The sequence below is a fragment of the Phyllostomus discolor genome, chromosome 2 (assembly GCF_004126475.2).
Source record: "Phyllostomus discolor isolate MPI-MPIP mPhyDis1 chromosome 2, mPhyDis1.pri.v3, whole genome shotgun sequence".
Taxonomy (NCBI): Eukaryota; Metazoa; Chordata; class Mammalia; order Chiroptera; family Phyllostomidae; genus Phyllostomus; species Phyllostomus discolor.
This window is the reverse complement of record NC_040904.2, coordinates 105,802,250-105,821,147: the sequence shown is the minus strand read 5'-3', so window position 1 is coordinate 105,821,147 and position 18,898 is coordinate 105,802,250. Positions and strand designations below refer to the sequence as shown.

The 18,898-nt window shown below is 38.7% G+C and overlaps 1 protein-coding gene across 5 annotated transcripts in view; it reads left to right on the top strand.

Annotated features, from left to right (window-relative positions):
• Nucleotides 1-18,898, top strand: part of PCYT1A (phosphate cytidylyltransferase 1, choline, alpha) — a 59,681-nt gene that overhangs the window by 9,839 nt on the left and 30,944 nt on the right. For 3 of the 5 annotated variants that reach the window (XM_028503993.1, XM_028504019.2, XM_036018270.1), the window contains exon 2: nt 6,840-6,959. The exons of 1 other annotated variant lie outside the window; for it this stretch is intronic. In XM_028503993.1, the coding sequence (XP_028359794.1) occupies nt 6,843-6,959 (117 nt within the window). In that variant the 5' untranslated portion in view covers nt 6,840-6,842. The remainder of the gene's footprint in view (nt 1-6,839; nt 6,960-18,898) is intronic. One more of the 5 variants, XM_028504002.2, reaches the window with a different exon arrangement.

Sequence of the window (18,898 nt, the reverse complement as noted above, 5' to 3'; positions counted from 1 at the left end):
TGCTAAAGGTTTATCACTTCCTGGCACATAGGAAGTACTCTGTAAGTACTAGCTATAATTATTATCATTGCTTATCATCATAATCTTTGGGACTGTAATAGAGAAATGTGGATCTTGGGATGGTACAGTAAAACAAGTTTACATTGGATTGAATACCCTAACTCGTTAAGAATTCTAAATATATTCTCTATTCTGTTTTCTAAAGACACACTTTACTGTGTTTTACATTGTGCTAACCTAAAGAGTATTAGGGATGGATCTCAATGAGGAAAGAGGGTTCTAGTGGAATGTCACGTTGGCATATGGTGATATATCTATCCTGATCAGTATTTTCACTAGTGAGTTGGATGAAGACATAAAAACTGTGCTTTTCAAGTTTATAGATTATGTACAATTGTGATAAATAATTAATATGATAGATGATGGTCAAGGTTTGAAAAAAATAAAATTTGTATAAACAAAAAGTTCAACTAAGTTAGACTTTAATAGGATTATGACCAACAAAATGAATAAATATATTTCTATACAATCTCTACTTGAATGTCCTGGTGTACCAAAATGAAGTGTTTCTTGAGATCACCCAGTCTTTTTTCAGATAATGTTTATTCCTAAAAAAGTTTTTCTTATGTTTAGTTAAAATTTGTGTTTAGTTAAAACTTGTGCGTCTGTGTTTTTGAACCACCGATCCATGTTCTATTGTCTGGACTTTCACAGAGTAGTGTCCCCCTGTTTAGCATGACAAGCTCTCGAATATTTGGAGAGAATTACCAGGTACCTTCTGTATTATATCATATGTAATACTATAGTAGTAAGGGTATGTAGTCTGCAGATAGTCTGACCGAATTTGATTTTTTTAAAAAAATTTGATTTCTAGCTTCACTGCTTACTAGCTGTGTGATCTCATCTTCTGTGCCTCAGTTTTCTCATCTGTAAAATAGTAATAATAATATACCTGTATCAAAGGGTTGTGAATATTAAGAGTTTTAATATTCTCATTAAATAATTTTTTTTAGTTTATTGATTTTAGGGAGGGAGAAAGAGTGAGAGAGAGAAACAATGATTTGTTGTTCCACTTATTTATGCATTCATTGGTTGATACTTGTATGTGCCCTAACCAGGGATTGAACCCATAATTTTGGCATATTGGGATGATACTCTAACCAACTGAGGTATCTGGCCAGGGCTTTTAATATTTTTAAGGTGTTTACACATATAGGCATTATATAAGTGCTCGTTGTTAGGAGGAATAGTATAATGTTTCTTCTTTGTAGCTTGACATCAGACTCTAGAAGAGTTCTTGCTACACTAGTCATTTTTGAATGGGATTGGAGTGAAAAATAGGGGTGATACAACATACTTCATATTTTGTCATACTTTTATATTAAGAGTTTACTTTTTACAATAATAATAATCATGGGGGAAACTTGGCAAAACCTTTTTGGTATAGGGGATGCATGAATACAACAAGGCAGATAATTACTACTACTAAATAATAATAGCTAATATTTATAAGTACTTACTGTGCACCAGGGACTGAACTAAGGCTTTACACAGCCCATGGATTATCCCATTTAAACCTCATTTGTTAGATGATGCAACCTAGGATTGGAAAGAGTAAGGAATTTGTTCAAGTTTTCATGGCCAGTAAGTGGTAGAGATGAGATTCATACTTTTAATCTGATTTTTAATCACTGCACTATGCTGTTGGTGATGTTAAAGATTTTTACATTTCTTAGAATGTAAAAATCCATGGAGCATCCATGGATCCATCCATGGATCCATCCATGGAGCATGGATACAAAATATTGATTAATATTGCTATAAATATTTGATTAGAGGTGTTTATATAAGGCAGATGAGAGATTTTGTTGAAGAATGTATGTACTCAACTGAAATACAGGTAAAATGTATTAGTATTACTATTATTTATTAAAGGCCTTTGTAACATGTTAATATTATGGTTGCCTTATGTTTTTTTTTGTTTGTGAATTTTACTTTAGCCTTAAATAACTAGTCAGACAACTCCTTTCTCTTGCCTCGAGTCCCCATTGTGACATTTTATATTTTCTGTATTATTATTTTTAACATGGTGGAATAGATCCAGTGTCACAAGATCTAGCATCCCCAGATGTTAATTTGGCTTTCAAATATTTTTAAAACCATGCTGGCAGCATTTTAAATGTGAGAAGGAGTGCCTTTGCTTTTCTACTATAATGATATTCACCATGTGTTTGGCTGGTTAAGTTGAATCATATGACAAGATGGTTCAGTACTTTAGGAAGCAAGCAGTTACAAAACAAAGCAAATTTTTATTACCAGTATTTATATTTTACCACAATATAAAACATAAAATAAACAAGAAAGCAAAGCAAAACCTGAGTGGGGAAAAAAGATGAATTACAAAGTGGCATGAAGAAACTTGAGAGTGATAGATATGCTTATTATCTTAATTTTGATGATTTAATGGGTATATAGATATGTTAAAACTCATTAAATCATATACTTTACATATGTACAGTTTATCATTTGAGAATTATACTTCAGTAAAGCTGTACAAATATAATATATATTACCCCTTCCCCCGACACAGAGAGTGAAGACGTCTGGGAAATTCCTGTAAACATGACTTTGGATGTATAAACATTAAGGAATTTAAATTCCTTGCAGTTATGGAAAATAACTGATGAAAATATGAAATGGCATTTACTTGATTTCTTATGAATCCTTAAAACTTTTGTATCATGTATGAAAAGTAAAAGTACCTTTAAAATACTACCTATTTGTAATGTCAGAAGAGGGAGGAGCAGATATTTAAAAATTCTTTATTACTTAAGTTGAAAAGTTACCAGGAAACCTTAGCTAACCTATCCTGTAGGAAAGATCTAAAAATCTGTGTATGTGACAAATCAAACAGCCTCTGAACCAGTAGCCAGGTCAGTTCTATCTGATTGGTGCTGGGGCCTTGTTTACCCTTAAGTAACTCTGACCCTTTTTTATTCCACTGCTCAGTTAGCCTGGCCTGACTTAAATGTGAAAAAACACAGAGGGGCCTGGCTGGATAGCTAAGTTGGTTAGAGCATGGTCCTGTCAAGGTTACAGATTCGATCCCCAGTCAGGGCACATACAAGAATCAACTGGTGAGTGCATTAAGTGGAACAATGAATTCATGGTGTTTCTCTTTCTCTCTCTCCCTCTCTCTCAAATCAATACATAAAATTAAAACAAAACACAAGGAACCCATGCTGTAGAAACAATATTCTTGATATAAAGAAACAACAGTAATGAGGCAGCTTCTTTTTAAAAATCTTAGGTTTCTGGAAGACAACACAATATTATTATTAGTAAGGACTTAGGAATTAGGCAAGCCTGAATTTAAATCCTGGCTGTTGTACTTACTAGCTGTGTGTGATCTTAGATAGGTTGCTTAACTCCCCTGATCCTTAGTTTTCTCATTTGTAAATTGAGGCTAATAATACCTGTATATATGTGTACTAATTGCCTAGTACAGTACCTGGAACATAGTAACTATTCAAAAAAGATAGCTATTATTATGACTGTTGTTATTAACTTACTTCCTTGTAAGACATTTAGATTACTAGACATACTTTTTGGAATATATGTATCATGTATTCTGAATGAAAGTCAGGAAGGAGAGGAAATCAGTTTCTAGAGACCCCAAAGACAATGTAGTGCTGATCTGTGTAGAAACTGTTACAGAGCATTTTAAAAATTAAATTTTTTATTTAAAAAAAGTAAAGCCTATAGAAAAGTTGAAAGGATATCAAAATGAACTCCCTTATGCCCCACCTAGATTCATACATTGATAATGTGTGCCGTATTTGCTTCACATTTCTTATATGTAATATAACATATACTTTTTCCCTTTTATTTTTTTCTGATGGTAAATTGCAGAGATCATAACCCTTAATTCCTAGATATTTCAGCATTTATCTTCTAAAAATAAGGACAGCCCTGACTGGTGTGGCTTGGTGGACTGAGCACCAGCCTGTGAACCAAAAGGTTGCAGGTTTGATTCCTGGTTAGGGCACATGCCTTATGGGCTGGGTCTCCAGCTGGGGGCATGCGAGGGAAACCAATCCATATATCTCTCGCACATCAATGTTTTGCTCTCTGTCTTTCTCCCTTTCTTCCCTTGTCTCTAAGAAATAAAAATCTTTAAAAACAAGGACAGTTTTTTATTTAACATGCTATAAAATCAAATCTGGGAAGTTTAATATTGATGCCTAATATTACCTGATACATAGTTTATATTCAAATTTTATTGGTTGTCCTAATAATTATTCTTTATAACAATTTTTCCTCCAATCTAGAATTTTATATTACATTTAGTTTTCATTTCTTTGGTTTCTTAACATACAGCAGTCCCTCAGCCTTTTGTTGTTTTTCATGATTGACGTTTTTTGAAGAATACAGGCTTGTTTTGTAGACAGTCCTTTAATTAAGGTCTGTCTGCGTATTCCTCATATACCCATACAGATTATGCATTTTTGGCAGATAATGTATCCTCAGTGCTTCACATAAAGAGGCATTATTGGTGATATTAATTAACTTTATCACTTAGCTAAGAGATTTTTTCTCTATAAAGGTAATGCTTTCCCTTTGTAATTAGCAAGTAATCTATGGGGAGATACTTTGAAACTGTATGAATATCCTGTTCCTCAACAAACTTTTTCCCAGTGGTTTTAGAATTTTAAAGAACTTTTTTTACATAAACATGTGGTTTCGTTACCTTGATTGAAGACTTCTTTTTTAAAAAAAAATTGTTTATTTATTTTTAGAGAGGGAAGGGAGAGAGATAGAGAGAGAGAGAGAGAAACATCAATGTGAGGTTGCTGGGGGTCATGGCCTGCAACCCAGGTATGTACCCTGACTGGGAATTGAACCTGCGACACTTTGGTTCGCAGCCTGCGCTCAATCCGCTGAGCTACGCCAGCCAGGGCTGACTGAAGACTTCTTGAGAAAATAGTTTTTACTTTAAAAATTGTTATAATACCTTGTACACAGTAAGTACTGTTTTTTTAAAGTTTTTTTTTTAAAGATTTTATTTATTTTTAGAGAGAGGGAAAGGGAGAAGTAGAGAAACATCAATGTGTGGTTGCCTCTGGCATGCCCCCAAGTGGGGACCTGGCCCACAACCCAGGCATGTGTCCTGACTGGGAATCAAACCGGCAACCTTTCAGTTTGCAGGCTGGCACTCAATCCACTGAGCCATACCAGCCAGGACACTGTAAGAACTATTAATTACCTGATCTTGAGCTGTCCATCACCAGATTGCTGATAATATTTTTCCAATGGATTTTGTCTGCTTATCCTGAGAAGAACTTAGTGGATACTTAGAGAAGTCTTGTCATATGCAAGTGAGAAATGCTCTCTAAATGGACCAATTAGGCATTCTTCACCGGCCTCTCAGACAGTGACATAGGAATAGTAATACAGACCTGGATATTTTGAAATAATAATAATAATGAAGAAGAAGGAGAAAAGTTCTGATCATCATCACTGGAAAAGCTTGTAAAAGTATAGTATCCTTCTTCCATTTTAATTCACATTTGTGATGAAAGGGAGTTTCTGGGTGGTGTTCATCTTTCACTTTAGACTCACATTTGTTTTTCTTTGTCAGCATTAGGGTGTCACCTTCAGTCTCTCAGAATTGGGTCAGGTTTCTTATAGATCTTGTCACATTGCCACTGGAATTTAACTGGAGGGAAGAAAGTAAGGCTGAATGTTTTTGTTTAGATGAGAAGGGCTTACTAGAGTCAGTGAGGCAGAGTAGAATGTCCTCATTCTGTCTGGCAGTTGTTGTTTCCCACCTCTGCCCTGAAGGTCTTTGTTCTGTCTTTCCACTGTACCGTATCTTGGGCAGAGATGGCAGCTGATCACTAAAATTCCTCTGTGCCCGATTTCTGGCTAATGCCTAAAATTTCATCAATACCCAAAAATTAAGTTGCTTGTATACATTGTTACTCAAGAAAAATGCAGATATCCTTGCTGGGGATTGGAGAGGTAGCACAAGCCAACATCTCAACATGAAATATCAAACATTTGGACCGTTTATATGATAGTTGGTTGCTAAAAGCTCTCTGCTAAATGAGTCAGTGATGAGTAAGATTTTTTCCTGGGGGAAGAAGAAGCCTGGGGTGGGGTTTTAATAGTTGGGGACTCTGAACATTATGTAAGGGGCTTAAGACTCGGAAAGCGTAAGGGGAACTGTGTGTTGAAGAAAGAAAAGGAAGGGCATTTAAAAGATGCAGTACATTTACACTACAATTTCTATAGATCCTTAGTGGAGCGGTCTCTGAAATCTACAGAGCATTTAGAGTTAAGAAATCCATGCTTTGTTAAATCAGGAATGGTGATGACCATTCCTTTAAAAAAGGCCCTTTTCCCCGTCTGCAGAGAAGACGTCCCTTTTATGTTTCCTTTCACTGATCATACCTCCGATATCCCAGGAATGATACACTGTTAAAGTCTGTATAACTGACTTTCTCAGCCAAGTTATTCCAATCTTTTGAATGTAATCAGAATATGAAATTAGTAGTTAGTATGCAGGCTTCATTGGTCAGGAGGAATAATTTCCAAGTCAGGTGATTAATTGTGGCCATTGTTCCACAGAGAGGCATTTCAGAGTTTCTACTGGATCCTGTGTTTTGTGAAGCTTTGTTTTTTTCCAGATGCAGTTGGATCTTTGTGAAATGTGTGCTATGGAATTGATCTTTTGCTGAGTATATCTGTGTTAACATCTCTGAAATACTGGTGACAGACTTTTTTCTACCTCAATGAGAAAAAATTCTTTTTCACTTTGTATGACCGGTTAAAAGAAGATGGATGCACAGAGTTCAGCCAAAGTCAACACAAGGAAGAGGAGGAAAGAGGTACCTGGACCCAATGGGGCAACAGAGGAAGATGGGATTCCTTCTAAAATGCCACGCTGTGCAGTTGTAAGTAAGGAAGAGATTTCTGTGTTGTGCATATAACCCAGGGGGAGGGTAGAAAACTGATACAGCATTACTTGTCTTCTTAAATAATGGAGGGAATGAATAGTAAGTGTGGTGGATAGTAAGTATTTTCACAGTTGTTGTAAATCTTATGCTTTCTTACTAGATTATAACTCAGCTGTACATTGAAATTGGAAAACAAATGTTAGGAAAATTTGGAGATTGTGTTGTATATTAGGCTAAAGATCAAATTCAAACTAATAGAGAAATTGGGACTCTAGGCAGTGATCTGATCTTGGTATCATCTCATGGTGTTTAGTTTTCTGTGTCTTACTGTCTTTTCTTTCATATCACTTGTCTACTCTATTACTGCTTATATCTTAGATGAGAACTTTTTTCTGTTACTGCTTACCTTATGATCCTTTATCTCTGGAACATTATCTTTGTATTTCTATTGCCAAGCCTTCAATGAAATACCCCATTCCAAATTGCTCATCCTGCCTCAGGTTTACATCCTTACTAAATCTTCCTCCCCCCCAAAACATGTCAAAGAACACACAATTGAAGTGATTGTTGATATACAATATTATGAAGTCAGTGTTTCAAAATCCCAGTGACAAAATTGCATGTTTCTATATTTTCTTAACCTGTGATGTTCATTAGTCAGAGATCAAACTGTTCTTTCTGTTGGTTCATTCTGAAGCTTCATAACCCAAATGGAAAAACATTTCTACTCTGACACAGTTAACAGTTGTTCCAAACCAATACTCTATCTTTGATGCGTGGGTCACCGGCCAGCAGTGATCATGGAATGCTGCGGATGGCTCATCGAAACTTGAGAAAAAACATGCACAGAGACAGACCAGTTTCTGTGGAGAAGCAGGGATGTAACGGCCACCCCCTCTAGTGGGGAGCGCCTTGGCCACCCTCTCTCCTGGAGGGCGCCATGGCCACTCCTCATGTGGGGAGCGAGCACCTCGTTCCCCCTCTGGAGAGGCTTTTTATTGGTTTCGTCTGAATAAGAATTCAGGTAAAAGCTCATTACTCATTGCTAGGAAGTAAGGATCAAACAATAGATAACAAAGAAGTCTGAGGGCCTATTTTGAGTCAGGGTCAAACAGCTGTAAGACTTTAAGGAACAAAGTAACTTCCTCCTTGGATGTTCTCATTCAACTGAGAGCATTCTAAGCAAAGCAGGTGTCACAGGATTTTATATATTCTTTCTTAGGCCTGATCACCTGGGGAACCCACCCTTTTCAGCACAGGGCTGCACCACCCTGTCATTGTTTCAGGCTTAGGTGGAGCAAGGGAACTAAGGCAACTAAGAGATAAGGAGATTTTCTCCCAGATGATGAGGACTCAGGCTGTCAAAGCTGAGGAGCGAGGGTCCATCACCCCCTTTTGCTGTAGCCCCCAAAGTCCTTCTTTTGGGGGCCTCCCATGTGATCGTGCCTGTCTTAGATCGTTCCCCCCTTGGGGAATCTTAACCATCATTGGCTAACCGACCAAGCTTTGGGGTTCAGTTATGAATGAAGCAGCAGAAGCAGCGCGCCTGTCAGGGAGATAAGCTTGTCTCCTTGCTGGCTTACTGTTCCAAGGGTGTTCCCTTAGCCTTAGCCTAGGCGGGGTTTTCAGCTTCTGATACCAGGCAGGGCGGTTCCCAACATATCTTGAGCAATAAAAGCAATTGGACTTCACAGATAGGAAGCATATGTTCCAGGCCTGGTATTGATGACATTTGTGGGGCAAGTGTATTTCTTTCCTATTGCTGCTGTAACAAGTTACCACAAGTTCGGTGGAGTAAAACAATACAGATATATCTTTCAGTTCTGGAGGTCAGAAGACTGAAATGGGTCTTAGGGAGCTAAAGTCAAAGTGTTGGTGGTGCTGGAAGTTCCAGGGGAGAATCAGTTTCCTTGCCTTTCTAGCTTCTAAAGGCTGTCCACATTGCTCTGCTCTTGGTGCCAACCAGCCAGCAATCCTGGCACCTTGACCACAACGTCTGTCATTACACCTCCTGATTCTGACTCTCCTTTCTTCCTTATTCACTTATCAAGACCCTTGTGATTACATTGGACATGCCAGGATAATCTCCCTGCCTCAAAGTCCTTTAATTTAATCATATCTTCAAGGCTTCTTTTGCCACAGAAAGCGTAGTCATATGTTATGGAGATTTAGGTGTAAATAGATACCATTATTCTGCATACAGCAGAAGTAAACTCAGAAAATGACTCAGCAGTCAACAAAACAGCGCATTGTTATTTTCTGAATGTTTCTTAGTTTAGGTTAAGGAGATGGTGGTAGACACCAATTCAACAACCTCACTTGGAATATGAACAAATTATGACCAAGTAGGTGGTACTCTCAGCCAGTCGCCATAGCCAGTAATAGAGCAAAGAAGGCCCATCTTAGTGGAATGGACTCTAAGAAGACTTAAATTTTTGGTCCTTAGAATCTGAGGAATCTCAGTTCTTTAAATTACTTTACATCATATATTCATGTCACAAATCAGTTGAGTGGCTTTTGTTGCCTATTCCACATTCTTCTCTGGCACATGCTGGCTATTTTGAATGGGCTAATGGTTAAAGATTCACTCACCCAACTGGCTAGACTGATTGATCCTAATGAGGAGTATACATTAAATAAACTTGTTTGTCATCTCCATCATATACCTGTACTTTCTGTCTCGGAACCCCTTTCAATTTTGTAGCAAAAGCAAGCAAGATATTTTTTAAATAATAGCTTTATTGAGATCATATAATCCACTAATTTAAACTGTACAATTTAGTGCTTTTTAGTATATTCACAGAGTTGTGCAACCATCCCCACAACTAATTTTAGAATACTTTTATCACTACAAAAAGAAGCCCCATACACATTAGCAATCACTCCCTATTTCCTTCCAACCTCCCCAGCCTCTAGAAACCACTACTGTACTTTCGGGCACTATAGATTTTTCTGTTCTGGTCATTACATACAAATGGCATCATACAATATGTGGTCTTTTGTGGCTAGCTTCTTTCACTGGGCATGTTTTCAAGATTCATTAGTGTTGTAGCATGTATCATTACTTGATTTGTATTTATTGGCTAATAGCATGCCATCAAATGTTATGTACCATTTTTTATTTATCCAGTCATTAGCTATCATTTGGATTGAGCAGACAAGATGTTATCACAAATTTATAATGTGCCAGCGTGGCAGTAGGTAACTAGGAGTGTAAAGATAAGCAAGCTCTTCCGTCTGAGAGATGTGAGCAGAATGTAGAGTTCCAAGGCTCAGAGTTCATTAGCATTAGAAAAGTGCTTTCCTTGCAAGTGGGGAAAGGAATGGGAGGGATCACCAAGTATTAGATAGTTGGGTTGATGGTTCAGGATGACATGGATAGAAGAGAGGGCAAGAATTGAGGAAAAATTAAGGGATAACTTTTATCACTAGTTTGTTTATAAATATAAAGAATTTACTGATACAGATATTTCTAAAGGTATAACCAAAAGGATCACAAAAATATTTACAAAGAATAAAACATTAGCTAATCTTAATATTTATCATATGTATGAATAAGTCACAAAGTACCTAAACTCTGGAGGAAATTGGCCACAATTCTGCTTATGGAGATCTCATAATCTCATTTCAGTCAACGTATATTGAGAACGTTTGTGTGTCAGTTGCTAGAATTACAGATACAAAAATGAAAAGATGACCTTGCCCTTAAGTTCACAGAGAAATAGGGGATAGAGACATAATTAAGATACAGTATGAAAAAGGACAAATAGAAGGTTAGAGGAATTTTGCCTGAGGGGTGCGGACAGTGGTTTTTGATAAGCTTCATTGAGGAGATTATTTCTGACTTGAACTTTGAAGGATAAGTAGGAATTCAAGAAATAGACAAGAGCTTTCCATACCTGTTGCCTCTCAGGTTGCACATATGAGGCCTTTCCACCTTCGGAGGTACCATACCACTGAGGTATGCTACTTTGCCTCCTACTTGCTGGCCGCCCTCTGGGACAATGCCTCCCCCAGCACCAAAGATATTCAAGAAGAACCTGAACGGCGTGGGCATAAAGAAAACAGCATAGGGAATATAGTCAATAATATTGTAATAACTATGTATTTTGCCAGGTGGGTACTGGAAATATTGTGAGGAACACTTTGTAGAATATATAATTACCTAACCACTATGCTGTACACCTGAAACTAATATAAAATAATAATATTGAATATAAACTATAATTGAAAAAGAAAATTATGAAATAAAAATATAGTAATTATTGATAGATAATATATTTATTGCCATTTTATTTTTTATATTTTGGGGTTTTTTTTCCTTCTTCCTAAAGAAGACTCTTAAACATTTCTTGTAATATTGGTTTGGTGGTGATGAATCCTTTAGCTTTTTCTTCTCTGGGAAGTGCTTTTTTTCTGTCCTTCAATTCTAAATGACAGGTTTTCTGGGTAATCTTGGTTGTAGGTTCTTGCTTTTTATCACTTTGAATATTTTGTGCCAGTCCCTTCTGGCTTGCAAAGTTTCTGTTGAGAAATCAGCTGACTGTCTTATGGGAGCTCCTTTCTAGTGAGCTGCTTTCTCTTGCTGCTTTTAGGATTATTTCTTTAACCTTTGCCATTTTAATTATAATGTGTCTTGGTGTGGGCCTCTTTGGGTTCATCTTGTTTGGGAGTCTCTCTGCTTCGGGACTTGTGTGTCTTTTTCCTTCACCAGGTTGAGGAAGTTTTCAGTCGTCATTTCTTCAAATAGACTCTTAATCCCTTGTTCTCTCTCTTTCTTCTCCATCTGGTATCCCTACGATATAAATGTTGTTACACTCGATATTGTCCCAAAGGTCCCTTAATCTGTCCTTGTGTTTTGTTTTGTGTTTTTTTTTGGTGGGGGGGGATTCTTTTTTCTTTTTGCTGTTCTGATTGGGTGTTTTCTGCTTTGTTATCTACCAGATTGCTGATTTGATTCTTTGGTTCATCTAACCTGCTGTTGATTCCTCCTAGTGTAGTCTTCATTTTAGTTATTGTATCCTTTATTTCTGACTGGTTCTTTTTTAATGGTTTCTGTGTCCTTTCTATGTTTACTGTCTCTTTAAGTTCTCATTGAGTTCCTCCATTCTTCCCCTGAGTTCCCTAAGTGTCCTTATAATCATTGTTTTGAACTCAGTATCTTGTAGATTGCTTGCCTCTATTTTATTTAGTTCTTTTTTCGGGGGTTTCTCTTGTTCTTTCATTTGGGTCATGTTTCTTTGTCTCCCCATTTTGGCTGCTTCTCTGTAATTGTTTCTGTGTATTAGGTGTTTAGAGGTGTTAGGCCTCCCAGTTTTGGTGGAGTGGCCTTATGTAGTAAACGTCCTGTGGGGCTCAGTTGCACAGTCTTCCTGATTGCCTGAGCTAGGTGCTCCAGGAATGTCCATTATGTAAGTTATGTGAACCTTCCTGCTGTAGTTGCTATTGGCCTGTCCATGGGTGGGATTCCTTGGGTTCACTGACTATGAGGATTGATCCTGACCACAGTATACAAACTGCTGTGCAGGGGCTGACCCTGTGAATCAGAATTCCCCCAGGCAGGTTCTGGTGCCGGCTAATTATCTTCCTTTGGGTGTGCTGCTTGTGGAGCTAATTGGATTGTGCTCTGATGTGGCCTGAGTCCTGTCACTAGGTGTGTTGGTTCTAGGGCAGAGGTGGCAAACACAAGGTCCGTGGGCCAAATCCAGCCCTTCACCTTGTTTTATCTGGCCTAGCACCTTGTTTCTACCTGGAGGCAATGCCAAGCTCTTTGCCCCTAGTTAGGGAGTAGTTACGTTTGTACAGTCCTAAAATTACATTAGGCCTTTTGAAGGTAACCTCGAGACTGATGTGGCCCCTGGTGAAAATGAGTTTGACACCCCTGTGTAGGGCCCCTTGGGAGGTACTCTGGTGCGGGTTAGTGTCAGGTGCTGCCTGTTACCAGCCCTGGGATACCCATTTGGAGCTACAAAATGATCCACAGTTTGTGGCTGCCACTGCTGGGCCTGGGTGTGTGGGGGAGGGCCCAAGCTGTGCACCAAGGCCCACTTTCAGCAGCACCGAGACTGGGGGCATGTAAGCAAAAGGCTTAGGGTACCCTGAGATCTGCCAGCAGGCTTGCTGTTAGGCTAAGTTGCTGAAATAGTCTTTGGTGGTTTACGAGGTGTGTGAGGTAGGTTCCCAGTGAGTCACCAGGTAGAGGCAGATTAATATTGATTCAAACTCAGCACCAGTGCTGTGACTGAGGCCACTCAGCCAAAGTCTCAGGGTACACCAAGGCCACCTGCCACTCGCTGAATGCCTGCAAACCTTTGAAGTGGGGTAGGGTCTCAGGGAGTCCATCAGAGTGAGGCCAGCAGTGTTCATCAGACCCAAACAGACCAAGATTTGGCTGTGTGAAGGGAGGGCTCTGCACAAGAATGGTATTGGGGGTTGGGCATGGGAGGGAAACATGCCCCCCACTGTAGTGTCACAGAACTGTCTCTCCCTCTACAAGAGACTTTCAAGAGAGTCTGTGCCAAAGGCCCAAACTGGCCACAGCCATCTGACTCCTCAGCAGGGTGAGATCCCAGCAGGGCAGGGCTACCAGGTGTCGGGATGGTGGGGCTAGTGGATCTTTCATGAGGGGAGTAGCACTGGTCAGGCTAGGGGTGGAGGGAAATGGCCCCTGCCCTAGAGCCACACAACTTGGTCTCTGATACTCCCTGAATTTACTATCAAGAGCCCTCCAAAAAAGTCTACACCATGGGCCCTTGCAGGTGACTCCTCTACAGGTTATGAGTTCAGCAGGGCGGGGCAACAGGGAGGTGGGCTGGTGGGGCTAGTGCATTCCTCCAGACTGATTCAGTATGGAGGGGAATGCTTGACCCAGGAAGGATGGTGTCTGTGGGTGGAATGAGAGAGGAACTCAGTACAGGCACCCAGGCAGCTGTCCCTTCAGCTCTCCCTGGAGCCATGAAGCCCAGTGTGTTCTTATGTGACTCCAGTCTGCTCCAATCCACCCTCTCTCTGCAAGAGCCCAGGGTGAGTGGCTGGGAATGAGATTTTGGCACTGGCTCTTTAACAGGAAACCTGGGTTTCTAAAAGACTCCTGTTTTTCCCTGGCATACAGAATCCTTGCTGATTTTTACAGCCAGATATTATGTGGGCTCCTCTTCTTGGCTCTGGTGCTTCGGGCTGGTGGGATCCACGTGTAGGGTTGAGATTCCATGCTTTTTAGGGATCTCAGCCTTTGCAACTGAGATATGTAGTTGTGGTGCCAGATCTTTTATGTCTCTGCCCTTCCTATCAGCCTGGATTTGGCTTCTTTTATAAATCATTGGTTATAAGACTTCTGTTCAGCTAGTCTTCAGTTAGTAATTCAGGTTCATTGTTCTATAATTTATTTGTAAATACAGTTTGGACTTAGGAGGAGATGAGTGTAACTTCTATCTCCTCCACTGCATATTGGATCTAACAATTACTTTAAATGCAAATAGATTTAATTCACCAATTAAAAGAGATAGGATTGGTGAATGGATAAGGAAACAAGACCCTTGCATATACTGTCTACAAGAGACTCACTTCAGATCTAAAGAGACATAGACTGAAAGTAAAGGAATGGAAAACAATATTTCATGAAAATGGAAAGAAAAAAAAAGCTGGGTAGCAGTACTCATACCAGACAAAATAGAGTTTAAAACAGAGGCTATAATGAGAAACACAAAAGGACCCAGCAATTTCACTTCTGGGTATTTATTCAAAGAAATCCAAAACACTAAATTGAAAAGACATGCAAACATATGTTCACTGTAGCATTATTTACAATAGCCAAGATATGGAAGCAACCTAAGTGTCCATCAATAGATGAATTGATAAAGAAGTGGTGTATGTATGAGCACACAATGGAATATGACTCAGCCATAAAAAAGAATGAAATTTTGCCCCTTGAAACAACATGGATGGACCTAGAGGGCATTGTGCTGAGTGAAATGAGACAGAGAAAAACTAATGCCATATGATTTCACTTATATGTGGAATCTGAAAAACAAAATAGACAAACAAACAATAGAAACAGACTCATAGATAGAGAATACTTTAACGGCTGACAGATGGGAAGGGGTGCGGGGATAGGTAAAATCCATTCAGTGCTTTGGCCATGTGGCTTGGTTGGTTGGAGCATTAGCCCATAACTGAGAGTCTGTGTGTTCAATTCCTAGCCAGGGCATATACTTAGGTTGTTTGTGCGATCCCTGGTCCAGGCGTGTATAGGAGGCAACCAATCGATGTTTCTTTCTCTCTTACATTGGTGTTTCTATCTTTCCCCTTCTCTCTCTCTCTGTCTCTAAAAGCAATGAAAAAGTGTCCTTGGATGAAGATTGAGAAAAAAAAAAAGGGTGAAGGGATTAAGAAGCACAAGTTGGTAGTTACAGAATAGTCATGGTCATGTAAAGTACAGCATAGGGAATATAGTCAATGATATTGTAATAACTATGTATGGCGTCAGATGGGTATGAGTTTTATTGAGGTGATCACTTCATAAATTATATAAATGTCTAATCAATGGATTATGTACCTGAAACTAATATTGTATATCAATATTATTAAAAAATTAAAAATAAAAATTTAAATGTAAAGAAAAAGAAGCCTTAGAAGTAGAAAGAGTACTGGAAAGCCAATATTAAGTTCTACTCTTAATTATTTGAGTTATCTCTATTTCCCTACTAGTAAGAACACCAGAATTTCTTCTTTTTCATTGGAATTTTGAGGAATAGTGAGTTATGTATGTGAACAAAATCAGGAAAAAGTTTTTATTGAAGTTATATTGCATTCAGATAATTTATAATTTAGGGGATAATGATGATCAGTATTGGTTATAATTTACATTGGTTATAAAACATTCTGAGATTAATGCAACTTAATTGATTTTGTTGGCATAATGAAACCTATGTTCATAGAATGGAAGAGAAAGTGAGCTAACATTGTTGATGGTGAACTAAATTTGTTAAGTGCCTACTGAATGTGAAATATTATGCTAGTTACTTTGCATATGCTATTTTATTTAATACTCATAATAACCTTGTGGGGCAGAATTACTATCTTCTGTTTTATGAAAGAAATGAAAGCTTTAAAAGCTTTCTGTGATTTCACAGCTATTAAGTGATAGAGCTGGGATTTAGATCTAAGTTTTAAACCCACTCCCTTTCCTGTATACTTCACTATCAGATAGTCAAAAGACTTGAAAGCAGTATTATTCTGTAGGATTCTCTTGAGGTTAAAATGAAGAAGGTATGTTTTATAACACAGGTAGAAATACTTAGTTCTGCTTTTATAAGCCTCAACATTTAGAGACACTGTTCTCTAACTGAGATGAGAGTAACAGGGTGTTTATAAAAATATTACACTTTCTTTTTTAAAAAATATATTTTATTGATTATACTGTTACAGCTGTCCCATTTTTTCTCCCCTTTATTCCCCTCTGTCCTGCACCCCCTCCCACCAGCATTCTCCCATCGTAGTTCATGTCCATGGGTCATACATATAAGTTCTTTGGCTTCTCCATTTCCCATACTATTCTTAACCTCCCCCTGTACCTACCATTTATGCTTCTTATTTCCCTGTACCTTTTCCCCCATTCTCCCCCCTCCCATCCCCACTGATAACCCTCCATGTGATCTCCATTTCTGTGATTCTGTTCCTGTTCTGGATGTTTCCTTAGTTTGTTTTTGTTTTTTGTTTAGGTTCAGTTGTTGATAGTTGTGAGTTTGTTGTCATTTTACTGTTCATATTTTTGGTCATCTTTTTCTTAGATAAGTCCCTTTAACATTTCATATAATAAGGAGTTGGTGATGATGAACTCCTTGAGCTTGACCTTATCTGGGAAGCACTTTATCTGCGCCTCCATTGTAAATGGAGGATACAGTAATCTTGGATGAATTTGCTGGATACAGTAATCTTGGATGAAGGCCCTTGCCCTTCATGACTTGGAATACTTCTTTCCAGCCCTTTCTTGCCTGTAAGGTTTCTTTAGAGAAATCAGCTGACAGTCTGATGGGAACTCCTTGTAGATAACTGTCTCCTTTTCTCTTGGTTCTTCTAGAATTATCTCCTTCATTTTAATCTTGGGTAATGTAATTATGATGTGCCTTGGTGTGTACTTCCTTGGGTCCAACTTCTTTGGGACTCTCTGAGCTTCCTGGACTTCCTGGAAGTTTATTTCCTTTGCCAGATCGGAGAAGCTCTCCTTTATTATGTTTTCAAATAAATTTCCCATTTCTTGCTCTCCCTCTTCTCTTTCTGGTACCCCTGTGATTTGGATGTTGGAATATTTAAAGTTGTCCTGGAGGTTCCTAAGCCTCTCCTCATTTTTTTGAATTCTTGCTTCTTCATTCTATCCTGGTCGAATGTTACTTCTTCCTTCTGATCCAGATCGTTTTGAGTCTGGTTTCCTTCCCTTCACTGTTGGCTCCCTGTACATTTTCCTTTATTTCACGTTGCATAGCCTTCACTTCTTCCTCTGTTTTGCAACCATACTCAAACACTTCTGTGAGCATCCTGATTACCAGAGTTTTGAACTCTGCATCTGATAGGTTGACTGTCTCTTCATCAATTAGTTTTATTTTTGGAACTTTGTTCTTTCATTTGGACCATTTTTTGTTTTTTTGTTTTTCTCACCATGCCTGTTACGATATAAGGGGCTAAGCCTTAGGTATTTAACAGGGCGGGGAAACCCATGTTGTTTTGTTGTGGTTCTGTGTGTGGGGTAGGGGTCAGAGAGGGACTAATGCAGCTTGCTTGGCTGTCGGCTGACTTTCAGTTACTTACCCCACTTTCCACAAGCAAATTGGGCCTTTCTGGTGCTGATTCCTGGGTGGGTGGGTTCGTGTACATTCTAGGACCCTGTGGATCTCTCCAATGAACTCTCCTGTGAGGCTGGGAGTTTCTTCTTAGAGTCAGAGGTTTTGAGGCTTTATTTCCATGCGCTGGAACTCTGGGTTGTTCTGTTTGTCTTGCCCCCAGTTGTTCCTCCCAGTTTATCCACACACAAATGTGGGACTGCCCGGTACCCCAGCCGCTGCCCTGCTGCGAGTCCTCTTCACTCCAGCTGCCTGTCTCTGCCCCTCCTACCAGTCTGGATGAATGTTTCTTCTTTAACTCCTTGGTTGGACTTCCATACATTTGATTTTCTGGCAGTTCTGGTTAGTTTTGTTTTTAAATTTGTTATCTCTCTTTTGGTTCTGCAAGGAATCAAAGTGTATCTGTGTATGCCTCCATCTTGGCTGTCAGTCCAGAAACACTACACTTTCTAACTGGAGGCAACCCTGGAGAGATAAAGATTTTGCTGATCCACTGTAGCTGAAGAACCCTATGTTTCATTCTCTATACTTAGGAGGAATTGATTCAGCACAAACTCCAGCCAGGAGAGACAGCTGCATTTGCCTTCTGTCTTGAACGTACATGGTATACTACGAAGGAGATTGAAGAAAAAGAGTTGTGAAAGATAGGATACTTAATGTATCTTTTTAAATTGAGACAATATGTACCATTTTAGCCATTTGGAAGTGTACAATACAATTGTTTTTAGTATATTCACAATATTGTGCACCTTTCACCACTAATTCCAGAACATTTTCATCCCCACAAAAAGAACCCCCTACCTATTAGTAGTCACTCCCCAGTCCCCTCGCCTTCTACCTCCTGGCAGTCATTAATCTACTTTCTGTCCCTAATTCTGGACGTTTCATAAAACTGGAATCATATAATATGTGGCCTTTTTAGTCTGGCTTCTTTTGTTTTATCTAGGTGGTAGCATGTATCAGTACTTCATTCCTTTTTATAGGTGAGTAATATTCTATATTAATGTATCATTTTGTTTATCCATTCATCAGTTGATGGATATTTGGATTGTTTTCATTTTTGGCAATTGTGAATAATGCTGTTATGAACATTATTTATGT